This window comes from Rutilus rutilus (assembly GCF_951802725.1).
Source record: "Rutilus rutilus genome assembly, chromosome: 22".
Lineage (NCBI taxonomy): Eukaryota > Metazoa > Chordata > Actinopteri > Cypriniformes > Leuciscidae > Rutilus > Rutilus rutilus.
Genome location: NC_140227.1, coordinates 13,667,389 through 13,691,627, shown reverse-complemented (window position 1 = coordinate 13,691,627; position 24,239 = coordinate 13,667,389). Strand labels below are relative to the sequence as shown.

Here is a 24,239-nt window from a genome sequence, read left to right as displayed (position 1 = left end):
TCATTGCTGGATGAAGGTGTTTAATTTTATATAGATGAATTTTCAAAGAATACTTTACAGCCGACAAAATATTTAATCTCTGAGCATATCTAAAAAAACATATTCACTATAGAAATGTATGATTTTTACACGATTTTATTTCCCATGACATTTTTAAACAAATCTTATTTCCAGTTTTTTCACGACTGCGTTTAATAAGCTACCAGCTAATTTTAAAGCTGGAACAGATGTATCGGTTGTAATTTTTAATACTTTTATAGATGCAAGCAGTCCACCGCAAAAGTTTCCTCTCTTGCATCAGATGTGATTTCCTTTATTGCCTTATATTGTTGTCTTCGGCAATAACGCAATGAAAATCTTGTGAAATCAGACAAATTGATATTTGAAATCTGCTATCCAAATAGCAGATATGCAAACTGCAGTCTGCATGTTGCACAGTGAACACAAGCTCCCAACATAAAATCTGTGCAAAAATAGGTGACCTTACATCATCATATCTGTGCTTCATTGACCAAAACTTAGCATTTGTAATCCTGATCAAATCAAAGTCCTCGTCTTTCCTCCCATTGAACCTGCTGCACATGATTTGAACTCATTATTTACATTTATATTCATAAGTGATATGTTTTTGAAACACTCATTTGAAATGTGTGAATGTCTATGGCATATACATTTAAGGAATACATGTTCATTTGTGTATCGTTTACAAAATGCACAAAAACATAAGAGCATGAAGAGTCATACCTCACATGTACAAATCCAATATAGCATTCCAACAATACAGTTGTGCCCATATTTTTTTTCTCATCTTCTTTAATGAACATCAATTGTATTTTTAAACAAAAGCACATTTCAGGGAAAGATTTAGAGACAGATTTTGATGATCATGAACCACATTGGGCGCCACATCAGATAATAAATTCTGTTCAGGGTTCAACAAGGGTACCATGCCATCGAACAATTTAAGGCCTCCAAATTAGAAACCAGGTAAAATCATGAATTTTTTGGGGGGTTTTCTTTGATTTCAACAACAGTAAAATAATCATTAAATAGATCTTATAAAATGTTTCTCTAACAGCTTTGCATTATCATGGCAGATGCTAATGACATTTCTTCCATTGTGTCGATTTCTCGCAGTTTCTGGAGGTATAAACCGCTGGAAGTGCTGAAGAACAGATGACAGTGACGTACAGGAGACAAGGGCAAAGACGTATGTATATATAATCACATTTCAGATTAATTGAAGGTCTCAGAACTAATGCTCGCAGTTTACAATATACACACAGTACCATGCTTATGCGTCTTCAGTCCTAACCGTTACTAACGATGGGATTCAGAGCCGTTACCATAGAGTCCGTTCAGTTACCAGTGCATCCCAACCTTTAACCTCCATTCTGCCCAGTCACGCCGCAGAGGATTCTGGGTAAAATGCGTATATAGCCATTACTAATAAAACTGAAGGAGGAGATCCTCATTTGTACAGAACAAAAGAAAACACAAACAAACAAACTTAAAAATGAGCATATCAACATCATGCTTGATTTTTTTCGTGTTTTTTTTTTTTACCGGTTAATGCGAGGAAAGAGAGATGATTGCGTTATAATACCACTGCATTAAGAGGGGTGCCATACTGAGGGAACGGTGTGTTGACATGCATTACCAGCTCATAAAATAACATGGAGAATCTCTTGCGTTTCAGTCACACCTCTGCTCGAGTGCACTTGCGCCTCCCACTGGCAGAACGGGGAACTACGTCACACTCAAGCGTGAATAACGGTCTTGTTTCCTAGTTTCACTTCTCTTTATTGACTCTTGGGTAATTCTTAAGATGAAGTTGCAGTTTTGAAATCATTTCTGTTTTTCGCTGAAGATAGCCAGATGATGCTCATTTTGGAGTGAGTGAGCAGGTCAGGGAGGGGTCAAAGTTCGGAGGTCAGACAGGGGGCGCTTTCCGCTGCAGGAGATAGTGGTGGATGTCATCTGCGTCTCTCTTGAGCCAGGCGGCGTTCAGGAGAATGTTCTCGCAGCACTGCTGTACCGTGCGCTCGGCCGCTGGTGCGTGATGACTTTCAAAGAAACTCTGAAAACAGAAAAACAACCAGCATTTCTGTGAAGAACAGCAACCTGCAGTGGTTAAGTTATCTTCATCTTTAACAGGATATCTATTGTTTCTATTGAAATCTATTGCATCATGTGAAACCAAACAAACTTCTTTCTGTGACAAGTTCTGTTTGATATGTTAGCTTGTCATACATTTCTTGAAAATAAATCCAACTTATATAATGGGGTGACATTCATTCATTCATTTTTAAAGGGATACTCCACTTCAATTCTGTCATCATATACTCACCCTCATGTTGTTTCAAACCTGTATGAATTTATTTCTTCTGCTGAACAGAAAGGAAGATATGTGCAGGGAAATTTCTGGTCTCATTGACTTCCATAGTAGGAAAAAAATATACTATGGAAGTCAATGAGACCAGAAACTGTCTAGTTACTGACATTCTTCTAAATATCTTCCTTTCTGTTCAGCAGAAGAAAGAAATTCATACAGGTTTGAAACAACATGAGGGTGAGTACATGATGACAGAATTTTCATTTTAAAGTGAAACTCAAAACAGCTCTCTATAAAATCTTTTTTTTATTTTTAGGCCAAAATACGACCAGGACATTTCATTGACAGGTTTGGTGCGATTCAGAAAATGAAACTTTAAAAACGTGCAAAAAAAGGAAATAAATACCATTTTGTTTCATATTTTGTTATATAATTGGGTGGCATTCGTACATTAAGTGATACACAGTTTTTTTTTGTGTGTTATTGTATATACATTTGTATATCTTATTTATATCTTATTTAAAGACATTATATTAACAGATAAGTGTTCCTGTACAGAGTTTATACATTTTTCTGATAACTGTATAAGGGCTTATAACTCATTCATATTCAATCTGATTTAGTAATAAATCCTTCAGATTAGTGAACCGGCTTCACTGATAAAAATTCAATTCAACTGAACAATTTGCTTACATAGTAAAGCCTTCCCAAAAGCAAAATTTCCGAGCAGAACATAGCTAGAAAATCGTACATTACAGAAATTTCCATTCACTTTGGACAACATTGTCTGTAGAATGCAAAAAAGGCTTTGCAAGTGACATGAGAAAGCACATGATGCTCACCTTAACTTCAGCAGCCATTTTATCTATTGCAAACCCATCCACTGTCAGCTGCAGTGAAGAATCAAAAACAACGCATCAACACTGCATACATATAGTGATTATACACAACCAAATTAGATTTGGTACAGTATTTCTCATCTTAATTTACTTTACTGTGTTGCTTATTTTATCTGTACTTTCGTCTCTACTTGTGTGCTGCACTTGTTTCACCTTGATGAGTCTTGATATGAGGAAGCCGCCCTGGTAACGGTTATGAAGTTCTTCCCAGTTGTCCTTAACAAATTTCCATGCAGCTTTGCGCCCCTGTTTGCTGCTTCCAGCTACGCCCCCGATTACAGACACAGTGTCCTGGGGACGAACCTCCTCCTAAAAATACCACAGCCAGAATCAGTGTCACTGTTCACACTGTCACTGGAGATTTTTAATTCCTCAAGATTCAGATTAGAGCTCAGAGAATGAGCGTGTCAGATTGGATTTCTTGTGAGAATGTTAATTCAAAGATGAGACCGAGATGAAAATGGTGATTTATTGATCTCCTGGGGAAAATTGTTTCAATCTTTAAACATTAATATTAAAGATACATAAACATACAATTATGCAAAAATGCCCATCTTGTGAAATACTCAAACACAGTCAGTTATGTCTTAAATTAACAAACAGTTGGGCAAAAACTGGATGTGTATCAGTATATTAATTCTTAAAGTGACAGCAGCTTTATAAACCTGTGTCATTAATGTCAATCAAACAACAAAAAACAGAAAATCACTCACTGCTCTTGACTATAACTTTTGTATCTTTAGTAATAATCAATTTATATTTAATTCATACAGAGAAGACTATGCAGTGTTTTACTTTAACATTTGATTTTTCAATTTATGTAGTATTTCTTTTATGCTAAATAAGCCTACTGTACCTGAAAGTTTATTTAATCTGTATATTTGTTCTATTATATTCTTCCTCTTGTTTGTATTATTTGCTCTTATTTTTAACAGCTAAAATAAAATAACAAAATAGCTATAATCATGATATTATAGAAGCTCTTGCAAAGCGTGTTTCTGGTGCTTTAAAATTTTCCACACTCTGACCTATTTTCTACAGTAAGTGTGTGCGTATTCACGTACCGACAGGGCAAAGTTAAGCACTCTCTGGATGAGGTCAGGAGCGGGAATGGCTCCCAGCACTCTCTCGATGCGGTTCTTCTCCTCCTGCATATCTGCCTGCTTATGAAGCTGAACACAGAAAATGAAAGATGCCATTTTATTTGTTTGCACCTTTAACGCTGTAACCAATGTTTAGACGTGTGTAAATTGTCACCTTGAGCATGGTGTCAAGCGTTGTGCTGTCTCCGTGCTTCAGAACTGTCAGGTACACCTAAAAATTAGAAGAAAAAAAACCCACCTTTGTTTACAGGGACATGTTGAAACTAGGCTTGCTGCAATGGTCAGTATTACCGGTGTTACACGGCGTTCAGCCACACACCGATTACATCACTTGCCGTAATAAAAATCATTTTAGAGAACAGACACTACAATGAGAACGAGAACGAGACGAGAGTCACAGCACAGATCAGCAGCATGAGTCAGATTTCATTTATCATGTGACGAGAGTGAGGCAAGCTGACAGACAAGACGATGGCGGAAGATTTGGTTTCAAAACTAAATTTAAAAGCGCCGATTTGGCAATATTTTGGAGTTAAACCCAGTGCTAATAGGGAACCTACAAACATTGAGGCAATCTGTAAATTTTGCCTGATGAAGGCGGCAGCATTCGGAGGTAACCCTTTACACACACACACACACCCCTTCAAGCACACCACAAGAATGAGGCTGCCGTGCTTATTCGTTTTGTTAATGAAAGTTTTGTGTTTAATATAAGCGAGTTGGTCATTGAGCTGTTTTGTTGTTGTGTTTTTCCATTAAGAATGAAAATGAACCCACCAATTCAAGCAATTTCCTCCCAGAATCGCTGCTAATTCGAAAGCGAAGGTAAAAAGCGCACGGCCGCATGGGCATTCATAAGTGATTTAAAAGCGAGGTGGTTGTCACGCGCCTTTCAACCGGGGGAAACATTTTGTCATCATCACATCCCTAGTTGATACAGAACTAATAAAAACAATACAAGACCACCAATTAAAAAATAAGACATTTTTTGTTTGGTTTTTTTGTTACATTTCTTATATATTTGCAGAATAAATTAACGACATTCTGTAATTTCAGGCTTCTGTGATTTACATTGTACATCTCCCTTTAGCTGAATTTGCCATGAATTTGCACCTTCATAACGATAGTAAGCTCTTCTTTTGGCCTTCAAGCTAGGGGTTACAAAAGGGGCTTTCGCATAAGAGGAAACTTTTCATAGTTCCTAGAACTATTGGCGAAAGTACCCGGTTTTTGGCCTGTTCGCACCCCAGGAACGATTTTAGTTCTAGGAACTACTTTTGGAGGAACTAATTTAGCTCCTACTTCAGAGGTGGGTCTAAACCAGCACTATAGGTACTACCAGTGACGTGAGTGTACACTGATTGGCCGAACGCACGCGAAAGACCAGCACCCACCATTTTTTAAAAAGCCGTGTAAACACACAGATTATAGCCTATTTATTTACTCCACAAACTAACTCTATGAACATGGAAAACAGTGATAGATGGACCTCTTAAAGGGATACTTCACCTCTGGGAAGATGAATGTGTATTTAAAATAGGTCATTTAAGTAGAAGAAATGTGAAGAAATTTTTTAATTTGGAGCTTTCTAGACTGAGAAAAGCCAGAAAATGTATTTTTGGCTTATGTGGATGAAAGACAACAACTCCCAGAATGCACTTGCTTCGCTGCCTTAGGAGGACACGCCTATCGGTAAGAGTGCGCAGTTGTTGAAAACAACAAAGCTAGCCTACGTGATGAGTTTGCGAGGGATTTAGAGATCGTCCAAAATGTCCGGGATTCGGCTTTTGTGTTCTACAGTCGCCATTCATCATGTTTACTGTGAAGAGCAGGACGAGGCTGACGGCCGCGGGAGAACGGCGCGAGGCCGGTGGCGTGATTACTGAGACGCGCCGGGTCTCGCATCTCTCACGGAGGAGCGGGAATTTTTCTTAGCAATGTTAAAACGCACATCAACCGATCACTTGTTTAGCGTTCATGTAAACACTACATTCAAATTCACCAATCGGAATGAATTCAGTTAGATTGAAAGGTGTGCATGTAAATAATGAATGGCGACCGCAGAAAGCAAAAGCTGAATCCCGGACATTTTGAACGATCTCGCCCGCCGGACAAGTCCGGGAAAAGGAGGATGGTTACTTACTCAGCTTTCTCCTACTATTCAGCTTTCTCCACAGAACAAGAGCTTGCTAGCTTAGCTTCCAAAGAAAGGCTGACTGTGTGTACATTCTGTGAGTGAGATCCCACCCTGTATGGGCGGGCTGAAAACATGCGGAACAACGCCTTCTACTGCCTGTAGTCTTTAGCCTCTGTCCAGAAAATCCTCCGATGACGCAAAATGACGATTTTTTCCAGACAAAAAATACATAAATCTCTTGTCTCAGGGTCATATGAGGGTGGAAAGCATGGTAATTCGAAAATACTACAGGTTTTCTACTAATACAAAGCTTAATGCTAAATCCTGAAGTAACCCTTTAACCTTTACACTGAGGAGAAAATCCAACGCAACTTTAGAGGGACCAAGAGAAACATTATACAGTAGTCAACATTTGACTTGTGGATAAAAAAATTCATCAAAGTTGTCCAAAGACAAGAACGGGTATTGTTCAAAATTCATGTATAACGTCAACGAAAGGTTTTGATCCACTTCAAATGTTGACTACTGTATATTTCTGCTCATCTAGCAACATTGGACATCAACCACACAGCATACGCTAATACCTTTTCATTTACTGTCTACTTTCTTTGCATAACAGTTCTATCTAATAACGTGTTGGACAGATCCTAAACTAATCGAACACGGAGAATGCGAGCACTATGAGCTCAGGCTCATCAAAATAAAGGTCCACCGCGCCGTCAAAATAAAAGTCACAACAACAAGCCCGGTTTACGTCACTTCAGAGTTCCTACTAGCTGTGTGAACGCAAACAGGAAAATGTTTCTAGGGGAACCATTCGTTCTCGGGAAACCACCCTGGTGGCTAGTTCCTAGAACTAACCGGTGCAAAAGCCCCTATTGACTGCACAATGACACTGTACATCTCACCTAAGCTAAACTTGCACCTGCATAATACAGTAATGTCTTATTTGGCCTTCAACACGTGATAAATGTTTCAAAACAGACCATGCCACTATTAGGGAGTAGCCAGAAGATTTGATAAAAACTGTGGATGAGCTAATTGAAGAGTTGGAAGGTACCCAAGTATCTCATCTTTTTTGTCTCCACCAATAGAGTCTAAGCCTTGGCATCTTTCTCCACGGCAATACATGCTAAGTGCACCATGATGCAAATGTGTCTGTGTTATGCTAGAGGACTCACTGGACTCCTGAGGTCTGCAGACAGAATCTGTTTACCCTCCACATGTTCTTTGAATCTCCGCCGGGCCTCCTCCAGAGTGGCCTTATGCCCCGCTTTACCCAGCTTCCCCAGCACCAGACCTCGCAGCAGGGCGTCCAAATGCCCTGAACAAGAGACAGGGGAGAGGGGCAACAAACGAACGAGCACTTCATTTGAATGTCTCATGACAAATGAATGACAACTAATCAACCAAAAAGCATTAAGCTAAAATAAAATAAGATATTTCACTGTAAAAAGGGATTAAGGTACCATGCAAACAAACATTTGTGTGAGAAACAGTCCCGAATCTAGATGAACGTCTGACCATTGTGCAAGTGCAAATACTTGTGATACAGAAGTTGTATCGAGAGGATCAATTCACACTTAAATATATTACTACCAAATGTTTTAACTAGTAATTTTCTTACTTATTGTGAAAATTAAATTAAAAGCCTATTTTATTAAGTTAAAATTAAATGTGCAAAATTAACTCCTCCCTAGAAATTGAGGAAAAAATCCATTCAATAGAGACAGTAGCAGCAGCAGTTATTGGTGATACTGACATTTATAATACTTAGTAAAAACAAGCCATTAAACTAATATTTAAAATATATAATCTTTTTGGTGTTTCTACATTAATTTGGACCCTAAATCCAATCCAATTAAAATTTCATTTGGATTGTAAGGGGTGGTTTAAACCTTTTCTAATCCGTTTGATAGGACATGTAAACACTTGATCGGATTGAAAACCGAAACTGGAAAGCAATGACGTAGAAATAGCGTATTGGCGTGTGTAATGAGCTGTTGTTGTTAAATAAAGTGTCAAATGACTGTCGTGTCATTTTAAAATTCCCTTTCCACTCATCGTCTGTGATGTGGAACAGGACAACATGCCAACAGTTCTCGTTTCGGACTATCATCCACAGATAACCACACTTGTTATGAGTGAGGGAAAGGGGGGTTTTACTGCTTGATAAATATAGGCAGCACGGCGCAACGGTTCATGTGCTTGTCGTCTCCTAATTAGGACCCGAAATATCTAAATATCAAGTCTGCTCTTCAAACCAAGAAAAGAAGCGATGTAAGAAAATAGTATGCGCAAACAGCGAGAAACTCTGTATATTCGTGCAGTGCGCGCATGTCAAAAAAATCTATTCCGATTTGAAGCTTGACAAACATTAACACTTTATTTAGCGTTCATTAAAACACTACATTCGAATTCATTCAGATTGAAACAAAAGGTGTCCATGTAAATCTAGCTAATGTGAAAATAAGTATTACAAATTTTGTAATTTTCATGTTAGATACGATTAATTACAGAAAATAGTATCATCTTTTTATCAATTATCAGCACTAATATTTATACATTTAAAGAAATACTTGAAGGCTACATGACATTTTAAACATTTATATATAAATTTAATTTAACTGATATTAATATATGCATTTCTAAAGATATTTACATGAACTTAACTTAATAAATGAGTCTAATCAATAACATTTGTTTTTGCATTAGTATAAAAATGTATATTGAATATGAAAAATGCAATTTTACTGATACTGGTATTGACTACAGGAAATTTGGTATTGTGACAATCCTAACCCTGACCTTTTATTAAAAGTAAAAAATAAAAAAAAATAAAAAAAGGTTTGTGATACTGCCATGGTTATTACATCCTAACTATGAGAACATTAACATATGCTCGCCCACATTTATATATCAACTCCCATACAGCATTTAGCAAATTGGCAGGTGAGTTATCACTCATTGCACATGTAAAGATATCAACTAATATTATTAACATTTAGAAGGTATAAAAAGTTGAGAAAATTGTCACGTAAAACTAAATTATGAAAAAAATTTGCTAACAAATGGCCTTTGGAGAAAAAAAAATCTTTAAATCAGGGTTTCTCAAACTCGGTCCTGCACAGTTTAGCTCCAACCCTGATCAAACACACCTAGCCGTGAGCGTCTAGTGATCCTGAAGACATTGATTAGCTTGCTCAGGTGTGTTTGATCAGGGTTGGAGCTAAACTGTGCAGGACAGTGGCCCTCCAGGACCGAGTTTGAGAAACCCTGCTTTAAATGTACAGTTGACCTGAAAAACCCGTATGACTTTCTTCTGTGGAACAAAGTTTTTTTTTTTTCATTCAAAGTTAATGGGCTCAAAAGCTTCAAATTATATTCTTTATATGTTCCACAGAAGAAAGTAAATCAAACAGGGTTGGAATGACAGTGAGTAAATTATGACCGTTTGGATTTTTGGGTGAACTATCTCTTTATGAATTTTGAGTTCTGGCTCTCACCCTCTCCGGCTCTGCTGTCCCATCCCAGCTTCATGCCGATAGGGGTGAAGAGATCTCGGATGAACTCCTGGATGTCCTCATGGAAGTCAGTGTGTGAGAGCAGAGAGGACAGAACACCCAGATTACAGCTCAGGTCACTCCACACCGTGTAGTTTGGCTCATTCACAAATGCTTCCATCACCTTCAACACCTCCACAGTACTGATCATACCTGCTCGAGCCTGAGGGCATGACAGAGAGAGAGAGAGAGACAGCACAACACTATTAAAAACAGAAGGCGGTAACAGACGGAGAGGAGACACTGAAATGAATAATGATATTGTTGAAATTGCTTTTCTCAAGAAACCTTTCAGTAACACTGAACACAATAATAGCGACGCTGACAAAAAGAACTGTAGCCTATAAAAGAGCTCAGTGAAACACCAATACTAAATCAATGAAGCACTAAGCACATAATACACTAATTAGTTATATTTTTTCAAATTTATTGTAATACATTTAATTGGATTTTTGGTCCTGTATGATTAGATCATTATTATACAAATCAACTGAAATGGGCCAATGGAAATTAAAAATATTTGCACGGTAAAGAATCTGATAACCACTTCCTACACATTTTTATAGTTCTAGCAAAAATTCAACTTAACATTTCTCAGCAGTCTTGTAAGTCTTTTTTAAGCTTAAGTTACAAAACTCACACGATTTGATTCAGAATTTATAATGTATTAGTCAGACCTGGAGGCTTGAAAGAACCTGACTTCCATAAGACTGTGTAACTTGACTCTTCACCCAAGTCTTCATCATAAATACTTGAGAACTGACTCAAGGTGGAGACCTGAGCCTCTACTCTTGCAAACCAATGATTCAGGCTCATGTGTGGCGTCTCACCAGAGAGAAGAGGTCGTTTTGCAGACCCAGGCGGTCCACAGGCAGCAGTGTGAGGTCTCGGATACCAGGCAGAAGACTGTCCAGCATGGCTGAGCTGTACTGGATCCTGTAGAAGCCTACGGTACCTGGATTAATCTGCACATGGAAGAAAACGCACACAGTTTGGACATATAGATTGCATACATGCTGTTGTTTACAGGGTTCCTACACATTTTTTTCAGACCATATTAAACAAATGACTCATGCAGCATTATTTGGTATATAGTACAGTCATCTGTAAATATTTTTATAAGTAAACGTTTTTTCCATCATTGGTTTTGTCGAAGTGATAGCATACGCCTGAATGATGAGAAGAACCTAAAACGCTTTATAACCTGCATATATCACCTCTGACACATTGGTTTGATGATGTAATTGTGGTTTGATGTTGCATGACCACCAAACAGCAAAAAGCACAGTCTGAATTAAATGATTGTTTGCTCCTTTATCGGTTTCTGGTTTGAGTGGCACATAAACATTCTTTAGTGAAGTTCAAAAGAGACTCGCTTATGGTAAAGAATCACTAAATGATCACTAAATTTTGCAATGAATTCACACTGCTTATATGATCAATTTATATTTAGAAATTCTTACTTTTATATTTTAGAAACCTAAATAGGGTAAATAGTGTGTGGAAAAATATTTGTGTTTCCAGACTGTTTTCTTTTTACATACTTTTCCAGACCTGGTAATAGGGGTGGGCGATACGACCAAAATCATGATACGAGTCATTTTATTTCACAGTAACGATATTAGGGATGCACTGATACCACTTTTTCCAGAACGAGTCCGATACCGATAACGTATAACCGATACCTGTATTTTCACTGCATTTGTAATTTTTAAACGTATTGGTAGAGAAACCAAAAGAATCTAAATCATATTATTAGTTGGCTTAATTTGTTCATCAAATAAATATTTCCTTCAGTTATTTTCATGCTTAAATGCATTGTATGAGCTTCTATTACTTTCACTCTTCATTCTATTGCTCTATCATATTTTATCTTTCATTTAACAGTACAGCACAAATTTAGAGCAGCTCCTGCAGGGCTCAGTGATGAGGATTGGGTCAGTGGTACAAATGTTTAGACACCAGTGAAATATCAATACTTTATTCCAATTTTGATGCTACAACAAAAACTACAGTAATCAATCAAATGTGAAAAACACATTGCATATTCATTACTGAATAATTTAAATATAGATGGATCTTATATAAGATATATATATATATATATATATATATATAATATATATATATCATGATACAGTTATTTTTGCTTTGAATAAGGTTATGATATCAAAACGTTTGATACCTTTGAAATTTCATAATACTTTCAGTTCTGTTCAATTTCAATCTCATTTAAAAAACCAATACTAGCCTAACAAAAACTATCAAGCTTAGCTTGCTGAAGACGAGTAAACTGTTCTATTGTAGTTTTTTTTCTTTGCTCTTTATCAAAGACACAAATTAAATAGAAATGCCTGAAAACTTCAAGCACTAGAAATACTACATAAAATGTATGAAGTAATCAAACGCATAATAAAACAATGCGTTGTCTTTACTGTGTAAATTAAATATACATTCTTATTAAAGTTCCAAAAGTGATTCAGCCAAGAGAAGTGAGAGATTCTCTCTCTTTTTTTAATTTTATTTAATATTAATAATGATAGCAGGTAAATTTGGATGCTGTCACTTTAAGACAGACTGCACGGATCCAATATACTCATGTGTTTTCTTTCTCAACTGTTTACGTTCACTTAAGACATAAATGACTATGTTTAATTGCAATACTTTGACACATAGGTATGTGTATTTAACCGTTCAGGCGGTTCCCAGTTAGGCGGCAAAAAGCCCTCAGTTCAGTTGTTAATTGCGCTTCAATGGTTTAAAATCATCTTGTTTGTAAACCGCAATGCTAAAAAACGCATGCAAGCGAGAAGCGTGACCTCGCAGCACAGCAACATTACATGAGCATAACCGTGACAGACATGATAGTCCAAAATCCTATTCCAGTTGACAAACATCTACCGGTTAATCGTGTCTACCGGTATAATCGCCCACCCCTACCTGGAAATGACTTAAATCTAATTCCATACTTATCCAAGCTGCACAGGAACCTTGAATTTAGTTTTATATGACCTTTTTCAACCTCTCTGACCCCCAAAATTAAGCAGCTGTTTTAGTTATACCATTTTCCATAATTTGACCCCTTTTTATACATGTTCATGAGATGGGTTGTCAATCTTTGAGTCGTCCCAATTTGAAGTATAAATAGCCTTTTCAATAAAATACATAAAACACAGCAATCTGACCTTGACCCACTGGTCAGGTGCAACGTTGGTGACGTTAACTGTGGTTTCAGGCTGGTCCAACAGAACCTTTATCTTAGTGCAGCTTGGGTCCTCACTGGTGCAGATACTTATGGGAACCATCCAATTGGGGCAGTCCTCTTCTAGCACACGGAAATTAGGGTATAACGGAGTCAGAAAAAGACAGATAAATAAATTGTTAAACAGTCAGCGGGTTCAGTGCCTAGTTTAACTGCTCTCTTTTTTTGGCACGTACCATTACGTGGTCCACTAGCACAGAACTTCTTCTGAGACATTTTCAGCACACGGTCACTGCCATGCTGGAAAGGAAAAAAGAAAAAAAGAAAAATGAAAAGCAATTATTTCAGCTCTGATTACATCTTGTATTGCCAAGACAACAGTTGTTATTACCAGATGCTCGCTGAGAAGCTCATAGTCCATCTCAGCAAGACTTCTCAATACCCCGAGGGTTATTTAAATAGTATTTGAAAACTTTAGGGGAAAGAACATCCAGAGAAATTTGAAAGAAAAACAATCCCTCTGAGCTGGATGATGACAAAACAAAATTGATGAGAATGGGTCTGTAAATGTTACCTGCTCTTGATCCACTACTATAATAGGGAAGCCCATTTGTTTGGTCCAGGAATTCATCACTGCGGCAATAGGCTTCCCGCTTGCTTTCTCCAAACACTCCCATAGGTCCTCTGGGATAGAAAAAGAGAAAGAGAGAACGTCACACCTTTTATTTCTGACTACACAACAATTAACAAAGCATAATAACAACACTGGTGCCAGTTCACACGCCCACAACTCTCCCGCCAAATACTATGCTGTGTCAGAATTACAACGTAACACCATGTTATTACTACAGCTGTAATTTCTGTTGTTTGGATCGGATCATTGGCCTCAAGGCAATGCTTAATCACTTCCTTATGGATATCTTTTCCTATTAACAGTACACGGAGCACAAGTGAAAACTAATGGCTAATTTTATATTATAAAAATGTAATTTGTAATACTGTATTAAAATGTATAAAGTTTGAAAATATCATAAGGTACAGACAAAAGTCAAGCTCAAACTAAATGTTAGACATATCATCCAAATTTTATGCAGTGAAACTCCCTCAATAACACACTGCAAGCTTTCTACAGTTCAAGATAAAACTGCTAGAACTGCCATGATTATGAACTAATGAGTAATTGTCACACAAATAACTGTGATTTACAACTTAATTGAATTGTGTTCATACCAAATACAGTTTAAGCTTATAAACACAGACTTTAAAGCTGACTTTTTTTGTGTTCAAAACTTACAAAATGTATATAATATGCTATGCGAGTACATCATGAATCCATTTTCCAAACCGTGTTTTTGTCTTATCCTGAATGACTATACGGTACACCTATAATAAGTGTTTATATTCAGACTGGTACGGGTCGTACCACCACCTGCGTGACTCGTCATAGACATCATAGACAAACCGCAAGACGCACGCAGTTCTGTTTATTAACCACTAGAGTGCCAAAAGTTACAGACTACAGCTTTAAGAAGTCATTTATTCATATGTAAAGTAGCTATGAAACGGAAGTAGTGACAGATCTTTTCTTCCCTATTGTGATGTGCATCTGAGTGTAACGGAATATCCAAAGAGAAAAAATGTAAAGTTGGGACTTGGTTATATGCATTAGATCAAACAATTGTGATTTTGGTTTTTATTTTAAACCACAATCCCAGCTTCTTTGGCAGTTTTCATGGTTAAAACCCAGCTTGAATAATTCAAATTTAAAATAGATAAGATATTTAAGACCCATTTTTTCTTAAAATTCTAGAACTAAATTTGGATTGTTTGGATTGTTAACAGGTGATGTGATATGTAATACTCTTAACAGGCCTAAAATCTGCTATAAAGAATCCTGATTTGGGTTTAACAAGGTCATTAGGCTGTTCAGTCATCAAGATAAAAGTTAAAGCTTAATTTTCACAAATATTATGGCAAGTTAACTTACCAGTAGATGCATTTTTGTGCTGAAACTTCAAAAGGTAAGCATTCATTCCCTTTCTAAAATCCTAGAAAAAAAAAGAAAAAGAAAAATCATTCAATCAATTATCATTCAAAACCAAAGCTCTAAAGATAACTGCAAAAAAGTGACTGAATCTAAGGGTGTTTAAACTTGCAGTTTGGTTCTCTTAGTTCTTTAGGTCAGAAAAGAAAAAAAAAAAGATTAATTTAGTCCTGGTCATTTTTAACGCTGAACCTAAAGATACAAAACATAAACAGCTTCTATGGTGTATATTTTGCTACGGAACTTACGGGACAACCAAAACAATGCTATGTGCCGGGCTAAAGCGCCTGTTTGTTAGTGCGTACATATGATGCTATTTTTACCAGCTGAGAAGTCAAAAAGAGCTTATAAAATATGTAAATGAGTCAAAACAGTGGAAGGAATTCCTCTGTTACATATACAAATGAACATCTGCTGCAAGGAGAAGGTGGTTCTGACGCTTTTACCAAACTGTATAACAGGCAACATATTTCCAATGACGAGAAGAACCAGATACCCTTGAGCATTCTGTTCTTTTTAGGGTCGCATCTTGTGACATCACGTCCTGTTTTCATTTTGTTTAGATGTCTTTGTTCAGTTTTGTGCTCATATTTCAGTCAAACCATCTATTCAAATCAAGCGCACTAACAGCATTCACACATTTTAATCAAACAAAGTGTGCCAAGTATGAACACACTGGCAGATTCAGTCAGTGTTAATGATGGCTGGAACTATGGTTGCAACAACTACCAAAAGTCATCAGACAGATTACAAATGCTTAAAGATCTTAGACTCTAGCACAATAGACAGATAAGCAACATGTCTTTCCATACATCCTCTTGGGGGAGTCACATCGACCACCTGTCTGACAGATTTACACTGAGTGTCTCTCTGAAGCTGGCCAAAAGCATGACTCTCACCTCATCGCCAATGTAGTTATGCAGCATGCGAATGACAGATGCCCCTTTGCTGTACGATATGGCATCGAATATTTCATCCACTTCTGAAGGGTGTCCGACATCAACCTACGATTCAAAAGAAACACACACACACACACCCACTGAAACATGACTCGGAGATCAATATTTCATTAGGCTAAATCTGGGTCTGGAATTTAAATGCTGTAAGAGATATGGCTGAGTAGACAGACAGACTGACAAACAAAGTGCAAATCAAAACTTCCTGCTGTCCACACAAACACTTAAAAGCAACAAACACCAGAGACACACAATGGGAGAGCTTGGGGTTATGGGGGAGACACACTCATCTCATGCAGACCTCAATAGGGTGGCTGTTATCTAACGCATCCAGGTCCAGAGCCCTGGTGTAGTCCGCAGATACAAACTGGGTCCAGATGTCGTACTCAGGGAAACAGTGGTCTACACAAAGGTACTCGATCCAAGATGCAAAGCCTTCGTTAAGCCACAAATGAGTCCACCATTCCTGCAGTAAGAGACATATTCTCAGCAACCTGAACAACACAGTTATATTCAAACACCACTGTGACCTACAAAAAAAACGTAGCATGACCCTACCACAATGAACATTTGAACACACTCACCATGGTAACCAGGTTCCCAAACCACTGATGTGCAAGTTCATGGCCAACTACCAGGGCGACCCACTGCCGGGACGACGCACACGAGTTCTTTGGGTCAATCAGCAGAGCTGTCTCCCTGCAAGGGGACAATCACAAAATTTTCTAATAAAAAATGCATAAGAACGAAACACAACATAATGCATCTCATGTTGTTGAGGTTTGCTGGGGATTAACATGCTAGTACCAAGAAATATGAAATATTAATGAAGCTCTCTTAAATTAATGAAGCTCGCTTTCAAAAGGCACAAGGTTCTGTTTTCATGATGATTTATGAAGTCTCAGGTTTGCTATTCATTTCTTTTAAAACTTAAAATCACCTGTAAGTAACAAGGCCCCAGTTTTCCATGGCACCTACAGGACAAGAGAAATCCAAAAGTTAAAACAAGTTAAACATAATAGACAAAGTCTATTGCGACAGATGTTTCATTTATAATGTAAATTATACAAACCAGCAGCAAAATCAGCAATAGCAATTAGATCAATTTTAGGCAACGGATAAGGAACATTGAAATAATCTTTGTAGAACGGAAGGGTCTTTGTAGCAACCTGGAAGAAAAAAGAAAAAAAAGTTAATACTTTCACAACCAAAGTATTATTACAACCACAGCTAGCATTAAATAATATATGAAATAAATGAATATCAATTTCTCAAACTGCATTATAATGTTGAGAAGTTTAAATTCACTTGCATCATTTAAAACTATTTATTTTTTATTTAGACCAAATACTATACAATTTTATTATCAGCTATTTATCAGTTATAGATAAAAAAAAAGACACTGTATACCATATAGATAGTAATAATAATGTTAATATTATTAAATAAAATAATCATAAGAAGAAACAACAGCATTTGTTTGAAACAGAAATTATTTGTAAAACTCTTTACATTCATTTTTGTGTCTTGTCTGAATAAAAGTAATAATTTCTCTCCCTCTTTAAAAAAAAATAAAAAAAAATAATACTGACTCCAAACGCTCAAACAGTAGTTTCTTTTTTTCTTTATTTTAATCAGATGTTTGGAAAAAATAAACATTAAAAATGTAGATTTAAAAAATATTACTAGGTTTGTAAAAATCTAATTTAATCTGGGGGATCCAGACTAAAGAAAGCTAAACCGATTTGAATTTGACAAGCAAAAAAAAAAGAAAAAGAAAACCATCACAGACTGAGGGAGCAGCTCTCATACCTCCAGTGCAAATTTCCCTTGCTCTGCTTTTCCAACAGGGGTGTACACACGGACTGTCACACCGTCCGACGACGTACTCTCCACAAAGTCATACTCGCCGATGACAAACGCCACTAGGTAGGTGGACATGATGGGTGTAGTGGCAAACTTCACCTCCACCAGACTGTGATCCTCTGGATATGGCTTTCGGTCAACAACATTCTGCACAGAAAGTGAAACAAGATTGAAATATGTGTGTTCAGTATGGGAACTAGTCTCCCAGAACCACACGTCAAACTATCATCATAAACTCAGAGCAGAACCTTTCAGTTTATAAATGTAGCATCCATGTCCAACTCAACTAAATGTTTTTTTTAATTTTCAATAAAAAAGTAAAACGACATTAATGGCCAAGTAATCTAATCGGCGTACAGCCAAACATTGTGTAACACCAGTAACACCAACTACTGCAGTAAGCTTAATGTGTGCCAAGTGTCATGACTTGCAAGGGTAGGCACAATGCCTCTGGGCCTGGGTTAGATAATACACAAATCTGACAGTAATGGGAATAAAGCCATTTAGGGACGTTTGTTTCCAGAGGGAAGGATTAAAAAAAGAAAAATGACACATACCATATTCGACAAGGCTACTCTTTCCTTTGGGACGATGAGGGTGATGTCAAAAGTGGCTTTGATAGCTGGTTCGTCCCAGCAAGGGAAAGCTCGACGTGCGTCCGTGGCCTGAAGCGGGTGAGAGACGATGAGAGAGATGGAGACAGCGAGACAGGAAGAGAGGATTCAGGGTTAGAATGGGTTGCAGTGATACAAACACGAGCAGGGATATTTGCATGGCATCAAAGATTGAAGATGCACAAAAGCACCCTATTCTGATCTTCCGATTTTTACTTGCCCTGCCAATATTTTCAATTGCCAAGTGATAAAAGTATGCTACATTTAAATTTTTAGCAATGTTTTGCTATAATTATTTACATTTAATTTAATTTTCCGTTAAATTCACAAACTGTTTCTAAGAAAGAAAATGAAAAGCTGAAAATTATATATCTGTAATGTAACTCCATAAATAAAACACACTTTTGCTGGAAAATGATGGCATGCAATGCAAAACTTTAATGATCAAAAAAATGTATATATATTTTTTGACCTAAAGTTGTTTTTTTAAAGCATTTTCAAGTAACAACGTGTTTTAGTAACTTTTTCTTCATTAAAAAAAAATATAATAATTGCAATAAGCTTGAAATATTACACATGTAACGTAAAACCCTAAATAAAACAGTTTTGCTGGAAAACGATGGCATTCGATGCAGAACATTACTGATTGGTTTGTAGTTTAACAAGACTATAACAAGCCTTTTTTAGTGCAATTTTGACAAAACCTCTTCTATCTTAGTCAGCTAGATAACACTGTCTTGCAGACAAATCAGCAAAATGTACAACAACAGTTTAGACAACATCAACGAAAACCAAATGCTTAATCTTGGCAAGGCATAAAAATGGATGCACAAGATCAATGCATGTAAATATTTCAGTGGCAACGCATCACTCAACCAAAAGGGCAAATTACTTTTCCATCAACTCTCTCACACTGGCCCAGAGCCAGCGGGACATCCTTATCATTGAGCCCTGATTAAGTTAACTTCAACCAAAGCTCAAGCTAAGAGGCTCAACTTTCAGTTAAATATCCCTCTCACATTCAAATCTATCAAGTATGAATAAGCATGAGTACTTAAATAATGGTACAATACACAATAAATCATGGGCCAAACATACATTATGTAACAAGGGGTCTGAAAAAAAAGTTCTCCACTATTTACAGTTTTACTTCCATTATAGGCTCTTATATAATAAACTGCTTGTTTTTTCTCATTTGTAAGTCACTTGGGACAAAAGCGAATGCTGAATGACTATGTGAATTTGTCTTTATCGAGAGACACAGAGTCAAGATCTTCGAGGAAAGTGAATGACTGAGCAGAAAGAGTGAGAGACAGGGACATGACAGATGATAAAGCAAACAGTGGCAGAGAAAGTGAGCGAGCAAACAGATGAATGAGCCGCGCACCCTGATATGAGTTTACCTCAAACTGTGTGACGGCAGCGAAGCGGACTTCTCCCGAAGGAGTCGTGTATTTACTCCTATAGAAGCCTTTCATTTTGTCGTTCAGCTCTCCAACAAAGTCTATTTTCAATGATCCTGACCCTGAAAAACAAGAAGCCTATGATTAAAAACCAAAACAAAAGGCACATAAAACAGAAGGACAGAGCAAGGAACACCATTCATCTTTGAAGCCGCTTTCATGTGTCAATAAACCCACTATAGCAACTCATTACACAGAGACTGTTGACATGACAGCAGAAGGCCACAATGTGAGTTCTTTACCATTTTGCAGAGTGCTGGGGAAACATAGGGTAACCTTCTCATCCTCGTTCTGATAGTTAAATCCTGTAGCGTTAATTTCTAAATGGACGGGGAGAAAATGAGCACAGTTAATCCTAAAAATAAAACAGACTATAAAACATTTAATGCAGGTCGAACAAGCAATCAGGCAAAAGTCGAGCAAATACATCACTAAATGTGGATTACAGTTGAGTAGAACTCACCTTCCCCCCCTTCAGGCACAAAAGAAGCAGTAATTATGTCTATATCAGCACAGTTCATCACAATCTGGTTTGTCCCTTGTGTAACCTGTCAAGAACAATGACATACAGTTCGGTTTTAATGTTCACATGGGTCCGGTAGTTTCATGATCCTCAGTTTTCAGTATTTGGTGTGTGGTTTCTTTTCTAATAACACTTCATCGCCTTTTGCAAGCGTCGTGAACCTTCCTTTGTTTCATACTGGATCAGATAACGGTCATAAAAAAAAAAGAAACAATCTCACGTCACTTACATGCAATCCAGACAATCAGTGCAGGAAAATTCTTCCTGGTTTAGTAAATACTAAGCCAGGGTCTTTCTCTGACGCAGAAAGAGAAATTAACCGCACATTTTAAAATGATGAAGTTTGTGGTAAGATTTTTTTATCAGTGAGAATGCGTTAAATTGATCAAGCGTCATTTATAATGTGACAAAATATTTCTATTTCAAATAAATGCTGTTCTTTTGAACTTTCTATTCATCAATCCTGAAGAATGTATCAGTTTCCACAAAAACATTAAGCAGCACAACTGTTTTCAACAATGATAATAATAAGAAATGCTTCTTGTGTACCAAATCAGCATATTATAATACTTAGAATGATTTATGAAGGATCACGTGACACTTTTCCATTACAGTGATAAACTACATTTTAAAATTGTAATAATATTTCACAATATTACTGTTTTTTTTCGATCAAATAATGCTGCCTTGGTGAGACTTCTTTCAAAAAACACCCAAAAGGAAACAGCTGTGAGTAACAGTGTTGGGATCCTCTACTTCGTTTTCATCTTTGCTCATGTCAGAGTGCATTCGATTTCAAGCTTCTCGTTTTGTTGTAGGAAATCTCCAGCAGAACGAGCAAATACAGAGCACATGGAAAAAGAACCGCCTGAATCCTCACGGCTTTTCTGAGGCTCAAGGGCCATCTCCTGCTGCTATGAAATTCTGACGTGCGCATATATAATCAGATTACGAATAAAAAGACCAACAGTTTGCATGCCGTCTTATGTTGCAATAGGCTGTTTAAGACTGCATTTATTGCATAATGCTGAAGTGAAACTTTCCCGGGACGATCAATAGCTTTCAGGCTCTCCTGTCCATAAGCTAGCTTTTACAGACAAAGAGACACAATACATCCCAGTGTCTGTTTTAATTATTCCTCAACCTAACTATTATCACACTTCATTTACGGAGAATTGGATCCTACATAAAGACACGCATTGTGTTTAGAGGCTTGAAGCTGCCAAGGTAAAGCTTTAGAGGGCACATGTGGCTTGTTGAAGCTGGATGTGACTTGGATGCAATGAGTGCACTGGCCATGTGACAAAAGGCCGCCACTAGCAGTACACTATTTTAATGGTGTTTATCAACGTGAGCCATATCTGTCCACAATGACAGTCATAATGTGTTTGGCATTGTGGGGGATGTAGTTAATCTCATGCTCCAATGAGTTTTGGCAACTAGACAAGATCAACTGTGAGGCGACTTTCACAACACAGCTGCATGAGAGTGGGATGCAACATGACTGAACGTGTGAAGCTGTTGAGTTATTAAAAGGCACCACAAACAATCTTACGCAAAGTGCAATGATATAGGCCGGACCTCAATTTCATCACATCTGGCCCGCATTTACCTCTACCATCTTTTCTATATGTTTACAGGATCAACCACAGTAATTTACCCAGCAGTAACGGCTGCGATTGTACAAAGATCCACTGATATATGTATATGTATCTGTATGTATGTATATATATATATAGAGAGAGAGAGAGAGAGAGAGGGAGAGATTGATCAGACCAGACCAGACCAGACCAACTATTTATGAAAGACGTAAATAAACGATTTTGAAGATTTATGTGTGTTTCAGACTTATTTTATCCCCAGCCACAAAGTCCATCCTGCACCTGAGCATTTCCTCGGGCGCTACACTGTGATTATTCTAAGCTATAAAGTATCATGTAAACTGTCAGACAGGCTCAGAGTGACTCAGGAGCTTGTAGACAGGACTGATTCACCGTCTCTGCCATGTACGTGAAAACTATAACCTGGAAGGAGGTTAAATTACGACATTTATGTGTGTATGTACGTGCTTTTTGACAGCAGCTCTGCAGGCTAACGTGGTTAGCAGTGTAGCGCCAGTTAGCGCTTTAGCTTGCGGGGCAACAAACTAACTGCTTCATTCTCTTTATTGTGAGAGCCAGACCTCAGAGGACACCAGGTTTAAGTATTTAGTAACAAATAATACAATTCGAACATGCAGGAACTCGTAAATATGAAAGACGTGGTGTGTAAAGCCGCTGTCTGGTTCACTAGCAGGTAGCTCGTCAGATTAGCAGCAACAACACTAGTATCAGCAGTTATAAAAATGCAAAGTGAAAAACTAGGCTTAACATTAAAATGGCATGACATTGGGGCCCAGACCAGAGGGGGGCAGAGGGGCTGCATGGAATCAGGTTCAACATTACCTCCACGGCTGCCTCCAGTTTGCCCTCGAAGGTGAAGTCGATGAGGTCGGGCTTGAGGCGCAGCCCGTAGTTGACGGGGTAGACGTCAGTGGGCAACCGCACGAAGGGCCTCCGCTCGGGCATGCTGAATAATGTCGATACGCTGGAGACCGAATTAAAACGGACTGGGAGTTTGCTTGCTCGGAGAGTCGGAGACACGGGCTTCGCTATTGGAGTCGGATTGCGGGGTAGGGCTAGCCGTATGACTGACAGAGACACCCGACAACTCATGAAAAACAACATACAAACCGTTGGAGATGGTCCTCGCTGTGCCCCGCCCCCTCTTCGGGTAGAGATGTCCGAAGCTTTTCAGTGAATCGGTTAAATTGGCTCACCAAACCAGTCTGAATGATTCGTTCACTAAAGTCGTTAACGAATCGGATTGGATCCAAGACCAAGTCGTATCGATCTGAATGGGGGAATTCTAAAATCTCCAAAACTGCTTGCCGAACTCACAATTAGATAACATGTTTCAAACCAGCAACAAAATCTGACATAAACTGCCCCATAAGTGTTGTTTCACATGCTCAAATAGCGTTAATAAAAACTTATTTTTCAGGAAAGACCAGCCAACGCTCATGCAGTGCTAAGCACGAGTCCATACTTCTGCCGCTGCGGACCTACGGCAACGCGTTGGTATCTTTAATTTAAGCCCAATTTATACTTCTGCGTCGAACTCACGCCGTAGCTACGTCGTAGGCTGTGTGTAGTGCGCGTACCCTGACGTGCACCTCTCCAAAAATGTAACAACGCGTCAACTCTACGCGTATAAAGGCCTATTTATACTTCTGCGTCGGACCTACGCCGGAGCCTCTACACTGTAGGCAACGCGTTGATTTTCATTTATACTTCTGCGTCGTTGTCCGTGTTGACGCGCAATTACACCTGAAGAGGGAGCGGTCCTAGCAGACCAATCACAGCGCTTGCGTCCGCGTAGAGTTGACGCGTTGTTACATTTTTGGAGAGGTGCACGTCAGGGTACGCGCGCTACACATAGCCTACAGGCCTATTTATACTTCTGCGTCGAACTGCCGCCGTAGCTACGTCGTAG

General features: G+C 38.0%; 1 protein-coding gene across 2 annotated transcripts; it reads right to left on the bottom strand.

Annotated features, from left to right (window-relative positions):
- Nucleotides 1-122: 122 nt before the first annotated feature.
- Nucleotides 123-23,526, bottom strand: npepps (aminopeptidase puromycin sensitive). 2 transcript variants are annotated; one of them, XM_084394540.1, is made up of 23 exons: nt 23,150-23,526; nt 20,646-20,730; nt 20,425-20,502; nt 20,123-20,244; nt 18,663-18,770; nt 18,052-18,252; nt 17,312-17,408; nt 17,180-17,213; nt 16,824-16,938; nt 16,541-16,705; nt 16,183-16,287; nt 15,227-15,287; nt 13,814-13,923; nt 13,476-13,539; nt 13,223-13,362; nt 10,868-11,002; nt 9,981-10,200; nt 7,656-7,798; nt 4,492-4,548; nt 4,299-4,406; nt 3,388-3,543; nt 3,178-3,225; nt 123-2,080 (listed from the first exon to the last, which is right to left on the bottom strand). In XM_084394540.1, the coding sequence occupies exons 1-23, from the start codon at nt 23,429-23,431 to the stop codon at nt 1,934-1,936; spliced, it is 2,781 nt and encodes a 926-aa protein (XP_084250666.1). In that variant the 5' UTR covers nt 23,432-23,526; the 3' UTR covers nt 123-1,933. The 2 variants fall into 2 exon arrangements, with proteins under 2 accessions (XP_084250666.1, XP_084250665.1); XM_084394539.1 differs by having other exon boundaries at nt 13,223-13,359; nt 23,150-23,475.
- Nucleotides 23,527-24,239: the final 713 nt, after the last annotated feature.